This window comes from Oryx dammah, unplaced genomic scaffold, assembly GCF_014754425.2.
Source record: "Oryx dammah isolate SB20612 unplaced genomic scaffold, SCBI_Odam_1.1 HiC_scaffold_20, whole genome shotgun sequence".
NCBI lineage: Eukaryota > Metazoa > Chordata > Mammalia > Artiodactyla > Bovidae > Oryx > Oryx dammah.
The window spans coordinates 42,250,012-42,270,567 of NW_024070204.1; the positions used below are offsets into that span (position 1 = coordinate 42,250,012).

The window sequence follows — 20,556 nt, forward strand, 5'->3', positions numbered from 1 at the left end:
CATTTTTTTTTTTTAATAAAGTCAGGGAAAAAAGAATCACTGGATCAGGATATGACTGAATTCTTCTGGGACAAAGGACAGTAATTAATATCCTGAACTCTCACACAGATCCTTCGGTTCAAATCCCAGCTTCTCCATTTAGAAACTGACTATTTACCCTCTCCATAATCTGGTTTTCTAAACTCTAGAATGACACAAATAGTACCTGTTGGGCTGTTCTAAGGACTCAGTGAGATAATATATATAAAGACGTTTACAACTGTGGCCCACAATTTTAACTTGGCAGGTAAGTCTGCATTTTGACCAGGATTCATAGAATAAAACACTTTTCCCATATGTGACCAGTTAAAAGATTTCAGCAATAATCTCACCTCCACTAAGTTAATGTAAAAAGAACGGAATGGAACGTCGCTCAGTTGTGTCCGACTCTTTGCGACCCCATGGACTGTAGCCTACCAGGCTTCTCTGTCCATGGGATTCTCCAGGCAATAGTACTGGAGTGGATTGCCATTTCCTTCTCCAGCGGATCTTCCCGACCCAGGGATCGAACCCAGGTCTCTCACATTGTAGACAGACGCTTTACCGTCTGAGCCACCAAATCCTAAAAAGAACAGTGACAGATAATGCTTAATTTCTTGATTTACTCTGGACATTTAAGTCAACATAGTGGAAACAGTGTCAGACTTTATTTTTTTGGACTCCAAAATCACTGCAGATGGTGACTGCAGCCATGAAATTAAAAGACGCTTACTCCTTGGAAGAAAAGTTATGACCAACCTGACAGCATATTGAAAAGCAGAGACATTACTTTGCCGACAAAGGTCCGTCTAGTCAAGGCTATGGTTTTTCCAGTAGTCGTGTATGGATGTGAGAGTTGGACTGTGAAGAAGGCTGAGCGCCAAAGAACTGATATTTTTGAACTGTGGTGTGGGAGAAGACTCTTGAGAGTCCCTTGGACTGTAAGGAGATCCAACCAGTCCATTCTATAGGAGATCAGCCCTGGGATTTCTTTGGAGAGAATGATGCTAAAGCTTAAACTCCAGTACTTTGGCCACCTCATGAGAAGAGTTGACTCATTGGAAAAGACTCTGATGCTGGGAGGGATTGGGGGCAGGAGGAGAAGGGGACGAGAGAGGACGAGATGGCTGGATGGCATCACTGACTCAATGCACGTGAATCTGAGTGAACTCCAGGAGTTGGTGATGGACAGGGAGGCCTGGCGTGCTGCGATTCATGGGGTCGCAAAGAGTCGGACATGACTGAGCGACTGAACTGAACTGAACTGAATAGCATGCTTTATAAAGAAAACAATGGATGGTATTTCTAGGCACACAGATTGCATACTTTGTGACCTTTATTCTAATTCAGATAAAGTAGAGGTCTAGTTATTTGATTGTGGTGCTAGAGAAGACTCTTGAGAGTCCCTTGGACTGCAAGAAGATCAAACCAGTCAATTCTAAAGGAAATCAACCCTGAAGATTCATTGGAAGGACTGTTGCTGAAGCTTCAATACTTGGGCCACTTGTTGAGAAGAGCTGACTCATGATGAAGGGGAAGGACTGAAGGCAAAAAGAGAAGGGGGCAGCAGAGGATGAGATGGTTAGACAGGATCACCAACTCAGTGAACATGAATTTGAGCAAACTCTGGGAGATGGGAGATAGTGGAGGACAGAGGAGCCTGGTGTGCTGCAGTCCATGTGGTTGCTAAGAGTCAGACATGACACAGTGATTGAACAACAAACTTCTTGATTATGAAAAGAATGTGAGACTGTGTGAGTATTCAGCCTGTTTAAATACTTGATAAGAGAAATAAAATGTATAAAACTACAAAATTATATATTGAAAACATCACAGTGATGTTTCTAGGAAGAAATCCTATTTTCAAGCATTACTTGCTTCTAAGTATTACCCTATATAATTGTATTTCCTAGTCATGAAATGTTTACTTCATTGTGCTTGTGGTATTCTGGCACTGATTTAAGAAGACATTTTGGTCATTACTATCTCTTGCTGTTTGCCTACAGTGAACTCTCACATAATTAGGGCTGAATACACTGCACTTTTAAAATTAAACCAAGCCTCTGGGAAAGAATCATGGAAATAGATGGTTAAAGGACACCCAGGCAATTAACAAGTATGATAAAGTTAAAAATTGAAGATAGGAAAGTAGGTTAAGAGCTTCTCTCTCTCTTTCCAACATGATTTGTTAATACAGAAGGATAGCCATTAGTTTTATTTTTACATAGGAAAGAGATACAGAGGCAGTCCACAGTCAATAAATAAACCCTTTTGCTACATTCCAAAAGGATTTTTCTCTCTTTTAAGTATACAGTTCTGAAATAAATCTTGACTTGCCTGACTTTTAAGACAAACCTGAAAATACCTTATGCTTTTTGGAATACAACAGTGTAACAATGAACTAATAAAGATTTAATTGTTACAAATTTGAGAAGATTTTACCCCACCAGGGTAATTGCTTTAATAGAAAAAAAAAAATGTGCAAAACTACTGATTATTTGTAATGGCTTACCAAAAAGAAATCTGAGAAATAAACAGTGAAAAAAATTCTAAAATTTAGCTGATGATTAAATATTATGGAATTAAGGCATCATGATTTTCTTCACTGGTATACTATTTTACACAATTTTCCTACTGGCATTCCTTCCTTCCATTACAATTATATCCTTATGTATACACTGTCTTTTTACCAGACAAAAAGCCTCTCAAAGGCTATGACTTAACTTCATTCTTTTTTGCATCTAGAATATTTAATAGTCCTTGAAAACATACTCAGCTTTCAATAAATCTTTACTGTGTGAGCTCATGTGTTTTAGAAAAACCACTATAATTTATATATTTGTACCTATATAATATTAACAGGATAACAAAAGAAAGTGAAAGGAAATTTAATATTTATCACACATGGGCTATGTGTCAGGCATTTTTCACATATTATTATCATAACATTCATAAGGGTATAGATATTATTTTCTTGAATTTTACAGATTAGTTGCAAAGAGGTTGAATATCTCCTCAAATCAAGTTAAAAGGTTCTGACTTTTCTGAGATTATGTCTGGGTCGGGTCATTTTCCTACCATAAAGTTGCATCCCATTGCTTTGCCTTAGCATTATTAGGGTTTTGTTGCAAATACAAAGCAGGTCTGTGAGTAAAACAGAGAGATAAACAGTAACAGTTGACTTCTTTTCATTATATCCTGACCTTTCTTTTTGAAAATTAAGACCTTTTACCTTTTTTCTTTTCACTCTTTATTATAAAACAAAACAGATACAGAAAACTGGAGAAAACAGTGACTTATCATAAGCCAAATAACCTTGAAATCACCACCCAGGACATGAAATAAAACTTTTCTACCCACCCAAGAAGCTCATCCATCCATGTTCACGGTCCCAATCACAGGCCCCTCCCACCCTCCAAAATAATAGCTCTGCTTCCTTTCACTTGTTGCTTCCTTCTATAATTTCATCACAACTGTACATGCCTAGACTGTATACTTTGCTTTGCCCAAGCCTCCATTTCCAGAATGTCTCTTAATTTAGAAATTCCCCTCCATCCCATTCTTACTACAGACCTGTCAGTTCTCTAACACTGGGTTTTGCTGACTACATGCTCCAGGTGAAAGTTCAGCACCTTCCTCCACTCTTTGTATTTGATACCTACTGATACAACATCTAAATGTATTCGCTGAATGGAAGTATAAAACCATGAATTTCTAAATGTATCATTAGTTTTTCGTGTATTAGCATTAATGATTTTATAAGAACAATCTTTTCCTCCTCTACTATTTGGTTATACATTGGTTCAGATAACTGAGGAAAAGCAGGGTCAGTGTTTGATTCTTTCCTTTTATTCACTTAGGTTTCAAGGTAATGAACTGGGTCCCTTTGAGTTTCAGTAGGTAATGATTTCTTACATTATTATGAACTTAAATTTAAACATCTAATAAGCTTGAATTCATTGAAATTCTTATGCTTTCTGAAGCCCATCTGGCTTCTGCAAGCTGACTCTTGAATACTCTGACAATTTCTCTACTATCTGAGGTTTCCAGTTGTTCCAGGCCCTTAACCTACATTTCCTGCCCCAAACCTCGGACATCATTTCTCCTCTTCAAATGACTGCAGACTTCCTGCTACTGGATTTTGCAAATCTCATCTGAGTTTCAGCTACTCTTCCAGCAAATACTTGGGGGTTATATGGAAGGGTCATCTGCTCTCAGGTCTACCAGATGACCTTGCTTCCCATAACTTCTTTCCTTTGACCTACATGGAGGTTTACAAAACACAGGTCTTGCAGCTGTCACACAGGTCAGTCCCAATTGCTTATCTTTTAGGTTCCTGGGGACAGTTTTGCTATGAAAGTTGTCAGAGGCTTTTTTTGTTTCACTCTCTATGTGCAAAAACCAAACTATCAGTGTCTTCTAAGATTCAGGTTCCCTTTCCTTCTCAAAATTATGTCAACTTCAATTTTCTTGTATCAAGATCTATGATCTCCTTTCCATTAACTATACAAGAACCAATTTACTAGTGCTTTATCAGGAATTTTTGCTTGAATTTGTGTTTTTTGTTTGTCAAACACACAAAAAAGTATCTACTTACCACAGAGTTAAAATTCAAAATTAATCCTCTTTCAAAACATTGACTCAACCTTTATTAGGTATACCTATAGATAGCACTAATTTTCTACCTCTATACAACTGGGCTTGAAATGAAATGCTTACTACTGTTATACCAAGCAGTACAATTTGGCAAAAGAAAAAAAAAAAAAGATATATACAGGAAAGTAAATGAGCCATTCTTCCTTAATGTCACTGCCCAGAGAGATGTATTTTCAAATCTATTTCGATGAAGATAACATTGATTCCAAAGGCAATGACATTTAAGTCTGTGAAACAAGATCCCTAAAGATCCATAATATATATTCCCAAAATTCTTTTAAACAACATAAAAACAAGCATTACAGCAAACAGAATTAATACAAGTATGTATTATATTAAGTGACATAAAATCTTATTTCTAAATATATGTTTCTGTATATCAGATTAACATACCCACGCTAAATTAAAATAGTGTTTTTGTAGCAAATATAGGGGAAAATACCATTTGTTTGTTGGAAATTATGTACAAAAACTAAAACTAAGCATAGTGTTCCTAGAATTTCTTCATTCATTCATATTTATTAAGCATATACTTTGTGTCACACACACATGTATCCTGAGAATAAAATGGTTAAAACAATAAAAAACCCGCATCCTAAGTCAGGCTTAAATTATAGATGAGGGTTGATAATAAACTAAAGTAAACAAAACATTTAGCATAAATAAATTATGTGAAGTACTATGAAGAAAAGGCCGGAGAAGGCAATGGCACCCCACTCCCGTACTCTTGCCTGGAAAATCCCATGGACGGAGGAGCCTGGTGGGCTGCCGTCTATGGGGTCGTGAAGAGTTGGATACGACTGAGCGACTTCACTTTCCCTTTTCACTGTCATGCATTGGAGAAGGAAATGGCAACCCACTCCAGTGTTCTTGCCTGGAGAATCCCAGGGGCGGGGGAGCCTGGTGGGCTGCTGTCTATGGGGTCGCACAGAGTCGGACACGACTGAAGTGACTTAGCAGCAGTAGCAGAATGAAGAAAAGGAAAGGCAGAGATATGGAGGAAAACTGATAACAAGGGGTATAGAATAGCGTTGAAATTTTACTCAGGTTATATTTGTTTATAATTTTCTATTATGAAAAATATTGATAGGACTCATTCTTATATACATATATTCACATGTATCTTTTTTTTAATAAAATAACATACTGGCCTATAAATTTTCAAAAACTTTTTATATAGTGTCAAACTGACATTTAGAAAAGTTGCAACAATTTACACGGTCTTTGGAGCCATATGCTAGAAAGCTCTCCCCCAAAGCAACATTAGTAAATAATCTGCTAATATTTTTTAGGAACTCTGATTTAAATTATTTTTACGTTTAATAAAGTTTAACCTATTTGGATTTAATTTTGCTATAAACTGGTAACAATGGATTTTACTCAATTATCTTTGTCAATTAATAGTATTTATTGTAAAACTCATTTTTTATATATAGTTTATATTTTTGGTTTTCATAGACATTGATTTTTCTATTAACTATCCTCAGAGTTGTTAATATATAGGAAAGTTACTGGTATTTTTAAATATATGTCTTATAATAAATTCTCAGTGAATTTTGCAGTTAATTCTATCATTTATCACTTGGTTCTTTAAGCTCTTTAAGGCAGATAAACATGTCTGCAGAAAAATAATTTAGCCTCTTCTCAGCCCAAATATAATTCTGTGCCTGATTATACTGACTGACCCAACAACAGAATGATCTTTGCTCAATCCTTGTGGACAAGGTGTGTGCGTGCTAAGGCACTCAGTCGGGTCCGACTCTTTACAACCTTAAGGACTGTAGCCCTCCAGACCTCTCTGCCCATGGGATTCTCCAGGCAAGAATACTGGAGTGGGTTGCCATGCCCTCCTCCAGGAGATCTTCCCGACCCAGGAATCAAACAGTGTCTCTTATGTCTCCTGCACTGGCAGACAGGTTCTTCAACAATAGCGCCACATCTAGCCTCAAAACTAACTAACTTGGCTGATGGAATTCTGTCCAATTCTCAAGGCAAATGTTTCTAACTGTAGCTCTAATGATTAAATGTCCAAGCAAAACTCTAGCTCCCTGTGTCTTCCATACATTGTTTCTAGTATCATACATCTGTGTTAAAATATTAAATAGTTAAAGAAGTCTTCACTTCTTGTGCTTGAAGGGAACCAAAAACTTCTTAAAATTACAGTCAAAAATTTTGAGAATACATGCACTTTTCTAGGCAGAGAATGCACAGATTTCATTTGATTCTTAAAGTATTCTGTGAGCCTGAAATCTAAGTGTCACTAACAAAAATGGTTAGTCAAGGAACAATTAATATAAATAGTAATTAAGTTCATAGGATTTGGGGGTTATTTATATTATTCAATATGTGTACAACCATAACTAGGTAATTGCTATTTTATATCTCTGCTATTTTATATATTTTAAAAATGCATCTAAATCCCGGACAATATGTTTCTAATCTTCATCCTAATTTACTTACATGATTTTCCAAGACAAATACCAAATTTTATGCTCAGAACAAAAATCTTAAAAAAAAAAAAACAATTTAAACAATTAATGACTCTTCTACAGAAAAAAGGAATACTCATTCTCCCAGTAAGTATACCCATATAACCCTCAATAGTCATTTTCTCATTCTCCACTCATGTCTCTCAAACAATCAAAATTGCATAATTTTTAATAAAATATACTCTTAAAAAAACAATAAGGCTAACACATTCTGCAAGGGCAATAAGTGACATCTGCTGAAAAATGATGTAAAAAAAGATTTTTTCTTAAATTATATTTCTAAATGACCATTTTTTCACAGACTATTAAATTTGACAATAAATAATAAATAGACAGGGATTAAGAGGTGTAAACTCCAGTTACAAAATAAATAAGTCATGAGGATATAATATACAACATGGGAAATATAACTAATAATATTGTAATAAATTTATATATGATAGATGATAACTAGACTAACCATAATGATAATTTTATAATGAATAAATATATTGGCTCATTATATGATACACCTGAAATTAATATTGTACATCAATGATACTCCAAAGGAAAATAATTGACAATTAAAAGAAAAATGAGAATTTAGCAAGTTATGAATCATCTTATTTGGCTCATAGATAACCTTTAACTGATTTGAAACAAGACCCCAAATGGTTTATGCCATTTTCTAATGAAAATAAAGATTAATGTGAAGGAGTATACAACTCAATGCCATTAGAATTTTCCCCAAAAGCTATTTCTAAATGTTCAACACTGTAGCATTCTATAGTAACTTAGAAAATAATACTATTACATCTAGAAAATTTTGCAGATAGAAGCTGTATTAGAAGTTCTCCAATGTTCATTCTCTCATGAGTGAACTTATTTCACAGAGCACACACAAAAACTGCCACCATACATCAGGGTTTCTGCTGCCCAGTCTTCCCTGAAGATAAAAAGAAAGCAGGACAGCACATCCTTTACACGGCCCTCCCTTCACAGACACATCCACTGTAAGAACTGGGAAGACTGACAAGCATGTACTTAGTATTCTCCTTTCTCAAATAGTTCACACTTCTTAATTCCATTTCAGTTTTACTTTCATAATAGCTGACATAGCATCAAGAAGCAGAGGATACTACGACTAAGCACTACATATCTGTGCTTAGTCACTCAGTCGTTCCGACTCTTTTGCAACCCCCTGGACTGTAGCCCGCCAGGCTCCTCTGTCCGTGGGGATTCTCCAGGCCAGAATACTGCAGTCGGTTGCCATTCCCTTCTCCAGGAGGATCTTCCCAACCCAGGGAATGAACCCAGGTCCCCCACATTGCAGGCAGATTCTTTACCTTCTGAGCCACTACATCTAGACACTATATAGTCATAACACAAAAATATGTATCTTCCCAACCCAATACTTTTTTCCTCATTTTTATAACTAAGGAAACTGAGGCCTAGATACTGAGGTGGTGGAATTCGGATTCAAACCCAAACAGACTGGCTCCAGAATCTGTGTTCTTAACAAAACTATGTCACTTCAAAACATATCCATAATCTTTTTTTAACAACTAAAATAGTATTAAAGGATTATAAGATTATAAACTCCCTTCCTTTCACTCTACACACCCACTTCTTTAATTCAAACATCCTAATTGTTTCTTCTGACATTAAATTCAAAAAGACATTAAATTTCAAAAAGAAACATAGATCAACTTTAAACCCTGCTCATTTTCAATCATTCAGCTTTCTTAGAACATCCAACCTTCATCTACCCACTCCAGTGTTCTTGCCTGGAGAATCCCAGGGACGGGGGAGCCTGGTGGGCTGCCGTCTATGGGGTCGCACAGAGTCGGACACGACTGAAGTGACTTAGCAGCAGTGGTAACAACCTTCATCTACCTTTCTCTTTCCTTCCAGAATAACAGAACCATAATCTTTGTGTAAATCATCCTTATTTACTTTACAATGGCCAGGTAACTGTTATTCGTTGCTGATCCAAGTAATCTAATTTTCTTTTCCTCTTAAATACATGGCTATCCACTCACGTATTCTTGCCTGGAGAACCCATGGACAGAGGAGCCTGGTGGGCTAGAGCCCATGGGATCGCAAAGAGTAGGACATGACTGAGAGCTAACACTTTCTTCCTGGAGTTGATAAAGTTCTTTTGTTTACTTGCTTGTATTAAGTGCCTGCTAAGTCCCTTCTGTCCTACTCTTTGTGACTCTATGAACTCTAGCCGACCTGGCTCCTCTGTCCATGGAATTCTCCAGGCAAGAATACTGGAGTGGGTTGTCATGCCCTCCTCCAGGGGATCTTCTGGATACAGGGATCAAACCCGCGTCTCTCATGTCTCCTGTATTGGCGGAGGAGTTCATATTCAACATACCCAATAAGTATTCCTGTGAAAGTCATAGATAGCTTGTTCCAAAGGATCTGCCTAGTAACATTACTTTTCAAAAGCTGATTACCGTTTTTCTCTCCCCTGAAAGCCTTTGTCCAGGGTCCTCTGCTTTCTGGCCCCTGTTTAGATTGGTTTCCTTCAAGACCACCCAGTTACTCAGAACTCCTGGGACTTTCTTTCAAGGTTCTTCTCTGTCAGATTCCATATCCCATCTTTTGTTTTCACACTGATGTGATTCTTTGTTTTACTGGAGCACATCATTCAGTAACTTTGTAAGAAAGGATACATGGGTGATTAACATTAGAATCTTGAACTCTGATTGGTTTTATTAAATCTTCTTATTATGAAGGGTTTACAATTTTTTAGAGGTCACTTTCTCTCACAATTTTGTAGACTTTATCACACTATCAGTTACCTTACAGTATTTTCTCACTTCTTTTGTAACTTTCTCTTTGGAAAGTTTTAGGGTTTCATTTTTTGTTGTTGCATTTTTTCTTTTTTTCTCTGATTCAGAGGAGTTCTGAGGTGTGTGATGACCCTTGGTAGGGTCTTTTCCTTTCATGATGCTGAGCACTCTGTGAGTTTCTCAGATATGCTGTTTCACATCCTGCCATCTGGAAATTTTATTTAAAATGTGTCTGTTAATTCCAAATGTCAATTTTCACTCTATGTTTTCATCCTGAAACTCCTTTTATAAAGTTTGATCTTATAAATTAGCCTTTATTTTTGCTTATATTTTCTATTCTTTTTCTTTTGGCCCTAATTATGAGGGGTTTGCTAGACTTTATGTGCCAACTTATTACATTCTGGCTATTCTCTTCATAGCATATTGTTCTTACTGTACAGATGAAATACCCTGCTGAAGATATGATTTTTAGAGCATTTTAAAGTAATGTTGAGTTTCCCCTTATCCCAAATGCTTCTCTGTTCTTGGGACTTTCTTTTGCTGTTTGACTTGGTTTTTCTATTTTATGATGAAGATGTTTCTCAAAAGTCTCATAATCTTTTTCTTTTAGATATTAGATGATTTAGTACCAAAATATACATACAGTCTCTGTATACAAATGTAAGGTCATTAGGTAATAAATAAGAAGTTTTACTGGAAGACCTTGAAGTATCTTCCATGAAGGTAATTTTCCTGTTTCCTGCCTGAAGAGAATTAACCAAGCACAACAAAGCCTTCTATATTAGGATTAAGACTTCTGCATTCACTAAAGAGACCCTTAATTAGTCCTCCTGGTTTCAGACTGGTTTTCCTGGAAACTATTTCTTAACTGGTCCCTTCATGTCCTGAACACTTCTGGGGTTCAGTAGTGAAGGATTGGTAAGTGTTAACAGAGTAACTTCATTAGCTTTTTTCTATTTCCCAAAATATTTCCAGATCCCTTGTTCTCTGCTTTCTCCTATTTCTTCTAGTTGTCTGTGTTTCTTTGCATTTTTTTCATATTATTTTGGGATGGTTTCAAGAAGGAGGGAGAATAAATGATTAGCTTTAACATAAATTTTTCCTGCAGATGTGGAGAATTATTTATACTGGCAGTCTTGTTTCTTTGAGGTAAAAGAGCTGGAGTGACAGAATCAAGATTCTAAACTGGGACTTCCCTATGGTTCAGTGTTAAAGAGTCTGCATTTTCACTTCAGCATGGGTTCTATCCTTGTTCAGGGAACTAAGAATCCACATGTCATGCAGTCAAAAAAAAACAAAACAAAACAAAAAAAGACAACATACTTGCTGAAAAATAAAGCTTATTAAAAAAAAAAAAAAAGATTCCAGAGAGCTAAACTTCTGGCCCACTTCTCATCATCCATCCATGTCACCAGGCTCATGGTGCTTATTAACCTCCCTTCAGTTTCATTTAGTCCTCTCTAAACTGGGCAGGAAAATGTAATGGCTGGGACGTGTACTTACACTGGTAACAGGGAAAGGCTGCCAAGTACTGCTGTAGGAAAAGAAAGAGATTTCTTTAACTGAATTTATTAATGTAAAAAATAAATGCGGCACACCCTGGTTGAAGTGTGCATTCATTCAATATTTTTTTTTAATAAACTGGGCCAGAATTTTCGCTTCTAAGACAAACGGAAATACATCTCTGCACAAAAGAAAAAAAAACAACTGTGCAATAGCATTCAGACCAGCAGTAATCATAACGACCAAAAACTAAGGTATCTATCAACTGATAAACCAGTAAAATTTGGTGTACATGTGTGTGCGTTATTCGCTCAGTCGTGTCCAACTCTTTGCAATCCCATCCACTGTAGCCCACCAGGCTCCTCTGTCCATGGGGATTCTCCATGCAAGAATACTGGAGTGAGTAGCCATTTCCTTCTCCAGGAGACTTCCTGCACTGCAGGTAGATTCTTTACCATCTGAGCCACCAGGGAAATCCAAAATTTGGTATATCCATACCACACTAAATAAAGAACTGAAATATGCTATAGCACGGATAAAACATGAAAACATTATGCTAACTGAAATAAAGCAGTAACAAAAAATTATGTATTATATGATTCCATTGATACAATATTTCCAGCATAAGAAAAAAAAAATCTATAGAGGCAGAAGGTAGATTAGTGGTTGGATAGAGCTGTGTGGGGGAGGAAGGGAAGGAAAGAAGAGAATTGAGTGCTAATGGATACAGCATTCCTTCGTAGAGCGATAAAAAATTTCTAGAATTGATTGTGGTAATGGCTGCACAATTCGGTGAACATATTAGAAACATTCAATCATTCCCTTTAAATGAGTGAATTGTATGGTAGATAAGTAATATCTCAAAAACTTGTTAAAAACTAAAGCATCTGAGAAAGCTTAGCAGGAAAAGTGTTTACTACGTGCATTCTTATGGCATGAGGAATATACAACGGAATAATGCAGATGAAGTGAAGGAGCTTAAATTCTAGTAGCAAAACATACATGCAGTATACATTCTGATGAAACAAAAAGCCCAGACAGAAAAAGAAAGTGGAGGGGGGAGGTGTTGAAGGTGATCACAGTGATTAAACTGAAATCCACATGAGGAAGAGAAACTAGTTATAATGCAGAATGACTTAAAGCGAAAAGAGAATTTCAGGCAATGGGGTTAAATGTCACATCAAAATCTGTGGCAAGAGAGAACTCAGCTTGTTCTGGGAGCTGAAAACTTACCCAGGTGGCTGAGGACAGTGAGGGAGAGACGTGTGTGACGAGGCTGCCCAGATAAGTTGAAATTATGCAGTCTTGTAGCTCGTTTGTCAAATATATTCAAGAGTAATGGGAAGCCCTCAAAGGATTTTAAGTAGTGTGATAACTTCATTAGACATAAGATAACATGGCATAAGATCATTCTTGCCACTCCACGTACTCTATGATGAACAGAATGGAGGACAAATTCTGACTTTCCGTCCTAAAACTGCCTGTGAATATCTAAACAAGAACATCAACAGTGCTGTATCCATGTCACTTAAAATTTTAAGAAGAGTCTTAGTTGGTAGCAGTATTACTTGATAAGATCAGTATGTACAGAATATAATGAAGATGAATATACAGAATATAATGAAGATTAATGGACAAAGATGTTTGCTGCAGCACTGCTGATAATAGTGAAATACTTGAATGAAACCTGAACAAAAAATGTGTAAACAGTTGCTAACTCTATGTGTGTGTGATTAGCCTTACTTCTTCTTTTAATTAATTTTTATTGGAGTATAGTTGCTTTACAACATTGTGGTAGTTTCTGCTGTACAGCAAAATGAATCAGTTATATTTACACATAAATCCACTCTATTTTAGATTTAATTAGCCTTACTTCTTTAGAGCTGTAACATCTTGAAAATAAAAACAGGTCTATATAAATAAGATTGTTAAATTGTAAATCTGAGGCACGCATAATTTTGATACTTTGCTTTAACTGAGTGGTCGTTATTAAATGAAACATAATATTACCAGGAACTTAACAAATAAACTTGAAAAGGGTCATGAAATCAATTTTTATCACCCATACTTGGGTGAGGTGTGTCTGATAAATGAGCATTTATCAGATGTGCTTATATACAAATGTCCCTGGAACAGTTTCTCTCTTGCTTGCTTATGTGGGCAGGCGCACGCACACACACACACAGAATTAACACAGCCAGGAGGTTTATTTTGCAAAAACATAGAAAACTCCAAGTGAATCAAGAAGCATCACCATTTTCCCCTGATTTTTCTCTTCTGGGAAAATAATGCTAATTTGTACATCAAGATGCCTTTACACACACACACAAATTAATTTTGGAAGTACTTAGTGTAAGTATAAATAGTTTTTTATTCTAGTGCATGCAAACTTTTTCTTCATCACCACTAACTCTCCTCCTAAAATATATTGTGTCAGCCTAATTCATAGCTTGCTACTTCTTTACTCAAAATGATGAAATGAAAATTTGTCACAGACCCTGAACTTGTTCAATACTCTTCCTGCAGTGCTGATGGTCTACCATAATTTTGCATTATACCTATAAGAAACTCTATTTGAAAGTCTTCATCCTAAATCCAATTTTCGCCTTCCAAGTAAGGAAGTAAATGGGCTCAGCAGGTAAAGAATCCATCTGCAATACAGGAGCTGCAGGAGAAACAGGTTTAATCCCTGGGTTGGGAAGATCCCCTGGCAACACACTCCAGTATTCTTGCCTGGGAAAAAATCCCATCGGCAAAGGAGCCTGGCAGGCTACAGTCCATGGGGTTGCAAAGAGTCAGAGAGGACTGAGGGACTAAGCACAAGTGAGCACAAGTGAATAATCTGTTAATCATAAGAATTACACTTGGGATTGCAAAAAGATCACATCCAAATCACAGATTTATCTTGCTTGCCTCATACTCACTTGGGGACACAGGTTCACTGAGTGAAATAATGGAAAATTATAAATACTATTTAAATTGTTTTCTGGTATTGGTGGTGTTTTGGTTTGTGGTTTTTGATCAAGCAAAATATGAAAGTTTAAATTCTGTTAAATGAGCCTATCCTAACAATGTAATATATGGTTCCAATGCATTTGAAATTCTTTCATTATTATTCAAGACACAAGTTCAACAATACAAGCCCACATGATAAAATGTGAATTGGAAAATGACTCTCAATTTACATAATAAACCCCAAAAGTAGGTTTAAAGGCAAAGTTGCTCAGGAAAAAATGGAAAATATCTTGTAATATTTTAATAGTATAATCACTATATCTGTTAAATGCAATTAAATAGTGAACTATTTAGCAAAATTTAAAGTTTTATAACTTACATGTATACTATGAAAACGTAACTGAATAAATTCATACCTCCACATTTTTTCAAATAGTTTCACTATAATTCGGCTGACCAGTTGCTAAAGCCACTATGAAGAACTTAATTGAATTTATAAGATAGAAAAAGGTTCACCTAACAGAGGAAAAAAATAAATTCCTATGGTTAATTTTGGCTGTGTTGATAACAGAAAGTAAATAAAAGGAGCATTGCTGGGGAAAATACAGTGCATTCTGCACAAAGATAACAAAACAGTAGGCTAATTAGTCCTTAAACCCCAGAAGGTTGAATTGTTTTCCTGGGAGAAGCTCCTAGAAACAGGCAGTCTCTCTCTGACTAACTGTTATACAGAAGAAGCCTCCCTTCTCTAATGAACACATCAGTGACCTCTGACATCAGCACAGTTGTGGATGTAGCCTGAGGCAGAGAGGCAAGACCAGATATGGCAGTATCTTCAGGAAGTGACTCTGGTCTTTAGAGTCCTTGTGTACTTACCACACAATAAGCTTTTCACAGTCATTCACACTAATTGATGAAACGCAGTGGAAGAAATAATGAGTCAAGATATAAAATCTCCTCCCTTACCAGAGGCAAGAGGTTTCCTGGCAGCATATATAGAATGGGAGCCTTATTTTTTTTTTTTAAAGGCACTTATGTAAGCATGAGCCAACAAAATAATGGTAGAATTCTCGAACTGAAAAATAATCTGTTGATAAATTCTTCTAAGGCAAATTACTCATGTAATAGCAACCATCCACAAGAGTCCCCTAGCTATTCTTTCAATTCATGTGAATGATTATATCACAAATGGACTGGCTATGAAATTACAATGCTTGCCCAGTATCACTTTTTTATTAGTGAGTAAAAAGTAAAGTTTTAGTTAATAAATACACAATCACTGTTAGTAACCTCAAAATCATGTTTAACCTTCAAATTATTTATATGTATGCGCTATTCACATGAAACTCAAGAAGACTGAAACCAAGTCCTCACTACACAAAAATCAGTGTTATTTTATTTTTTAACCATGTTTTCCCTAGTTTGGGTGAAGTTAGGGTGATTCTATACCATGGTATAAACAAAAACATCCTTTTTTAAAAAAAACTGAATTCTCTAGCTCCCACCCAGTTATTGCCAACAGTATTGATGGTATTTGAATCCTCTTTAGTCCCTGAAGATTTCTAACATCATCCTCCCCTGAGAAGAAAGGGAAATACAGTGCCTCTGCCCTACTTACACTGGAGGCAGAGAAAACTACTCGCCAGACACAGCAACAGCACTCCTGGGCCCAGGCGGGTGAGAGCGCCTGGAGGAGCTGGCTCCCTGGAGTCTCAATGGGAGCACAGCCCCGCAGCCTGAGGGAAGAAGGAAGCCTGCCCTGGAAATCAGTCATCCTGGGAAGGGACTAGATCACCAGCTGCAGTGTCAAAGTCCTGACATGCCCTGGAGTGCAGGCTCATGCTCCACTCAGCAGTGTGGGACCAAATAACTGACTGCCGAAACTTCCCTGGATCTTCGAAGGCTTAGGACGGTGAAGGGGGTTAAAAGAAAAAAAAAAAAAACTGGGTATCTTTAATTTCTGGTATCTCCCCCATTCTCCATGGAAAGGTATTCTTAAGTCTCACTTTCTCAGTCACTAAATTACTACTGAACTTAACTTTGGCATTGTAGGAAACATAGCAAAGCACCCTAAAGTGTCTTCATCAGGAAAGGGTCCGAGGCGAACAGCTCATGATTATAACATTTCTACATTTTGTGGATTATTCCCACACTGCTTTTCCTTTAGAAAAAGAAAAATGCTAACAGAATTATGCTTTTTATTTTTATTTTTTTATTACATTATCCTGACATGTTACATTTTTAAGAAACCTTATATTGGTAGTGAAATGGTATAAAGACATCAATAAAATAATAATGACTTAAAATATGCAAGTATTTACATTTCTTCCTTAGTTTGTTGTTTTATTGATAAGACCAGCATATATAGTAATTGTGAGTTTTAAAATCTATTTTTTTCAGATTCCTTCCAGTTAAAAATCTAAATAATATTTACCTCTACCATTTTCTTTTTCCAGTTATGCAAGGGAAAATCAAATGTTCCAAACTGTTCCACAGCAGTTTGTTTAGAGTATTAACTCACTTTTTAATCATCTCTCCTTTCAAATGCATGATAAAGTCGAACTATCATCTGATTTCCATTTCTTCCTCCTGTTTAGTAACAAATTTATTTTGTTTGTTTTAAAGAGATATCCTGTCTTATATGACTTACTTAGGAAAATGTGGAGAATCTTTAATTTCATGAATTTCATTCATTCAAAAGATCCTGGCACACTATACCAATTCCTGAAAGGTGGCCCTATATTTTTTATCTAATAAATGATGAAAGTTTAATTATATGCCACCATTTTGAAAAGTGTAGACTATTTTCATACTGCTTGAGAAATAAAAGTATCATAATTAACCATTTAATTGAGTGCAAAATTAAACAGAACATAGCATTTTATTTGCAAGTAGATATTGAACTACATATATTTCTGGAAAGACCACGCTTAGTTTTGTTATTAAGACTAAAGGCAGTTTCTGTAATGTTCTTTCATGAAGAAATAACAGTATGGGTTGAAATATATTTCCACTGAAGACTGAGGTAGAAACAGTATTCTACATGTGATTTCAACTTAAAATTCTAAAGAATATGGCAATGTTATATACCTTAGAATAAGGTCATTCATAGTTTGCCTCTATAAGTATTAGCCTACTGGAGGAAATATGTTTGATTATTTAGTAGATTATTTTAATATGAACACTTTTTCAATCAAACTCTTAATTTTCCATACACTATAAATGTTATGTTTTATAAGCCCTCCTCTGGAATTTGTTATGTGTTTTTCCATATAAGAACTTTAACATTCTACACTTCCTAAAGTACATTCATCTTATGCATAAATAACATGGTTACTTATTTCTGAGAATAGATGTATTTTTACGTATATCTCAGAGAAGATGAAGACGGTTTTTCCAAGGCTTTGTGCGGCAGAAGAATGGGTTTGCCACTAAATGTTATTCAGAACTCTGGACAGCTCCCATCAAGGAGTGGAGTTAAAGGCAACTGTCCCTTAGTTTCTACAAGCAACTCAAAGTAATGCTGCTTTTTATTGCTACATTTGTTTGCTGTTTAACAGCCGCCTATTAAAATTGCTGAGTTTGCACCACATTTCCTTTTCCAAACGATTTCAGCAGTAAATGGATACATACATACATACACACATATCTACATACATAAATGCCACTCTTGGCTTTTGCTTACGGGGTTTTGTGTTTTTTTTTTTTTTTTTTTAATTAAAAGCACAGCCTTCCTCAGGCGCTAATATAATGTGACCGCAGGGTGTTCGTACACTAATAAGAGGATCTACTTCACGACCTTCATTTGATAATCTCTAAACACGCTTATAACCCAATGAAAACTTGGGCGACAAATAAGACCAGGGAACGTCTTAACAATTCACCGAAGCAGTTTCCCTGACAGCTGACGGCTCTCCTGCCCTTGTTCCCCGAGTTGGGAAATGGAAAAGAGATTTTTGAAATAGACTAGTAGCCAAGGTCAAGAAAGGGTGCCCCTCTGTTTCAGGAAGGGGGCGTTTTGTCTCCTTTTCGGGAACTCGAGGCTTCCTGTCTGGCTCCTGCCCCACCAGGCAGCGCCAGCTCCACTGAAATCTCAAGTCAGGGGCAATCCAAGCGCAAATTACCCTTCCTGTGCCTGCCGGCCGCTCTCCTGAAGAAAGGCACTGAGGATACCAAGTGCCTGTAAGCGGATGAGAAACAGATTAACACCCTCTATGGGCGAGAGAGGCTGGACGGGCCAGGACCCGTGAGTCACCGTCTCGGGTCGCCTCATCCTCTCCCCAAACTCAGAAGCGCCTTTTGCCTCTTTGGGAGGGACCCACTTCTTGGGGGAACAGCGCGAGGGAAGGTGGCACCCCCAACGACTTTCTGGCCACTTTCTTACACTCTCATCTCTCCGAAGTGAAAGTTTCCTTGCCCAACTTGGCATCCTCCCATCCGGAGGTCGCCGTGGCCTTTTTCCCCCGATCTGGCCCCAAAGTTCCCGAGGCAAAGGAAGAGAACCTTCCCTGGGGTTCCCCGGGCAACAGGAACTCATCAGTCAACCCCTTCCTGGGTGGAAACTAGTTGTAGAAGAGTCGAGCCTGCCGCCCGGGTAGAAGCCACGGCAGCTCCTCCCGCGGCCGGCCGGGCGCCCCCTCCCCGCCAGTCCCGGGGCGACCCCTCCCAGGAGCCGGGAGCGCGAAGGAGGGCGCGCCCGGAAGGGAGGGTGGGGCGGCGAGCGAAGAGTCCTCACCTGAAATCACTGTAAGGGTGGATAATCCAGAAGCCTGCAGTTTTAACCCTTTCCTGCTCCTTCTCCACCGCCTTCTGGCTCCCGAACATGCGGAGGGAGAATTTGTTGACCCCGGGCTGCAGCATGGAGGTGAACTGCCGCTGCATGAAGCCGTACTGCCGCCGGGGCCCCTCGGCGTCCTCGAAGCCTCCGGCCGATTCCTCGCCGCCGCCGCCGCCGCCGTCCACCTTGAAGCACACGGAGTTGCCGTGCTCCTTCGCGCCTGTCCCGCCGCCCCCCGGCGGGGTGCCCAGGCGCTTCTCGGCCGCGGCCGGCCCCGCGCCCGTCGCGGGCGCCTTGGTGGGGAAGACGCTGTTGCCATCGTCCCGGCTGTTGGACGAGGAGTTGGGCTTGCCGCCTCCTTCCATGCCCGGGGGACGCGGCCGGCGACGGCGCGGGCTCCAGACTCTCCGGCCGCCCGGCGCCGGGGACACGAGGCGGAGGGGGCAGGGGCCCGATCCGGCGGCCGCCGAGCCCGGCTGCCCGTCGCGGCGGCGGCGGCGGCGGCGGCGGCTTCTGCTTCCCGCCCGCGCCGCTGCTCGCTGCGCGCCTCGCTCCCGCCGCCGCCGCTGCCCTCAGTGGCTGCGCTCCGGGCTCCGGCGCGGCTGGTGCTCAGGCTGAGGCTGCCCGAGCAAGGCTCGGCTCGGCTCAGCCCTCGCGCACCAGCGCCTCCGCTCGGCTGCCCTCTGCTGGCCAGAGGGGGACTCTACCCGCCCGCACGCGACACGCTGTCGCTCCACTCTCGCTCCACTTCTGCCCAGCGTGACATTGAACTTCGGAGCCCTCGGAAACATTCATTTGTACATGATGTGAGAGCCTCGGTGTATTTTTGCACGAAAAGGAGGAGAGAGGCAAAGAGAGAGTGAGAGAAAGACTGAGCCAGCGGATATATATTCATCCGAAAGAGACAAACATCCTTGAACTTCTCGAGACCTTGTCACATTGAACTCCTATTTGAATGATGTTACAGATCAGGAAAGGGGGAGAGTGTGGCTCTGGATGCAGAAAATTCAGCGTCCAGCTGGGTGTGCATTAGAAAGTAATGGCTGACATTAGATGCTAAATTTCATGAGTACAGGGAATTGTGCGTGCGTGCGTGTGTGTGTGTGTGTGTGTGTGTGTGTGTGTAGTTGAAGGAGAGAGGCAGACAGGGAAAGAGACTAGGTTCTTTGTAACCCAGGGTAATCAGTTGGGGCTTTGCAGATGAAGCTCAGCACCTAGGGACAGACAGCTGACCTCCTTACACTTATCCTTGATTTTTCTCTGGAGCTTCGTATGCAGAAGATGGAATTTCTTCCTTCCCAAGGCCACTCACATCAATTCGCTGGTCTTCCAGCAGCCAATAATGAGAGAAAAGTGTGTTAGGGAAACCTCACCA

The 20,556-nt window shown here is 38.8% G+C and overlaps 1 protein-coding gene across 1 annotated transcript in view; it reads right to left on the reverse strand.

Annotated features, from left to right (window-relative positions):
• The window catches only part of HCN1 (hyperpolarization activated cyclic nucleotide gated potassium channel 1), a 446,451-nt gene extending 426,905 nt beyond the window's left edge, over positions 1–19,546 (reverse strand). The window contains exon 1 of the mRNA XM_040262465.1: positions 19,140–19,546. Within this exon, the coding sequence (XP_040118399.1) occupies positions 19,140–19,546 (407 nt within the window). The remainder of the gene's footprint in view (positions 1–19,139) is intronic.
• Between the last annotated feature and the right edge of the window lie 1,010 nt (positions 19,547–20,556).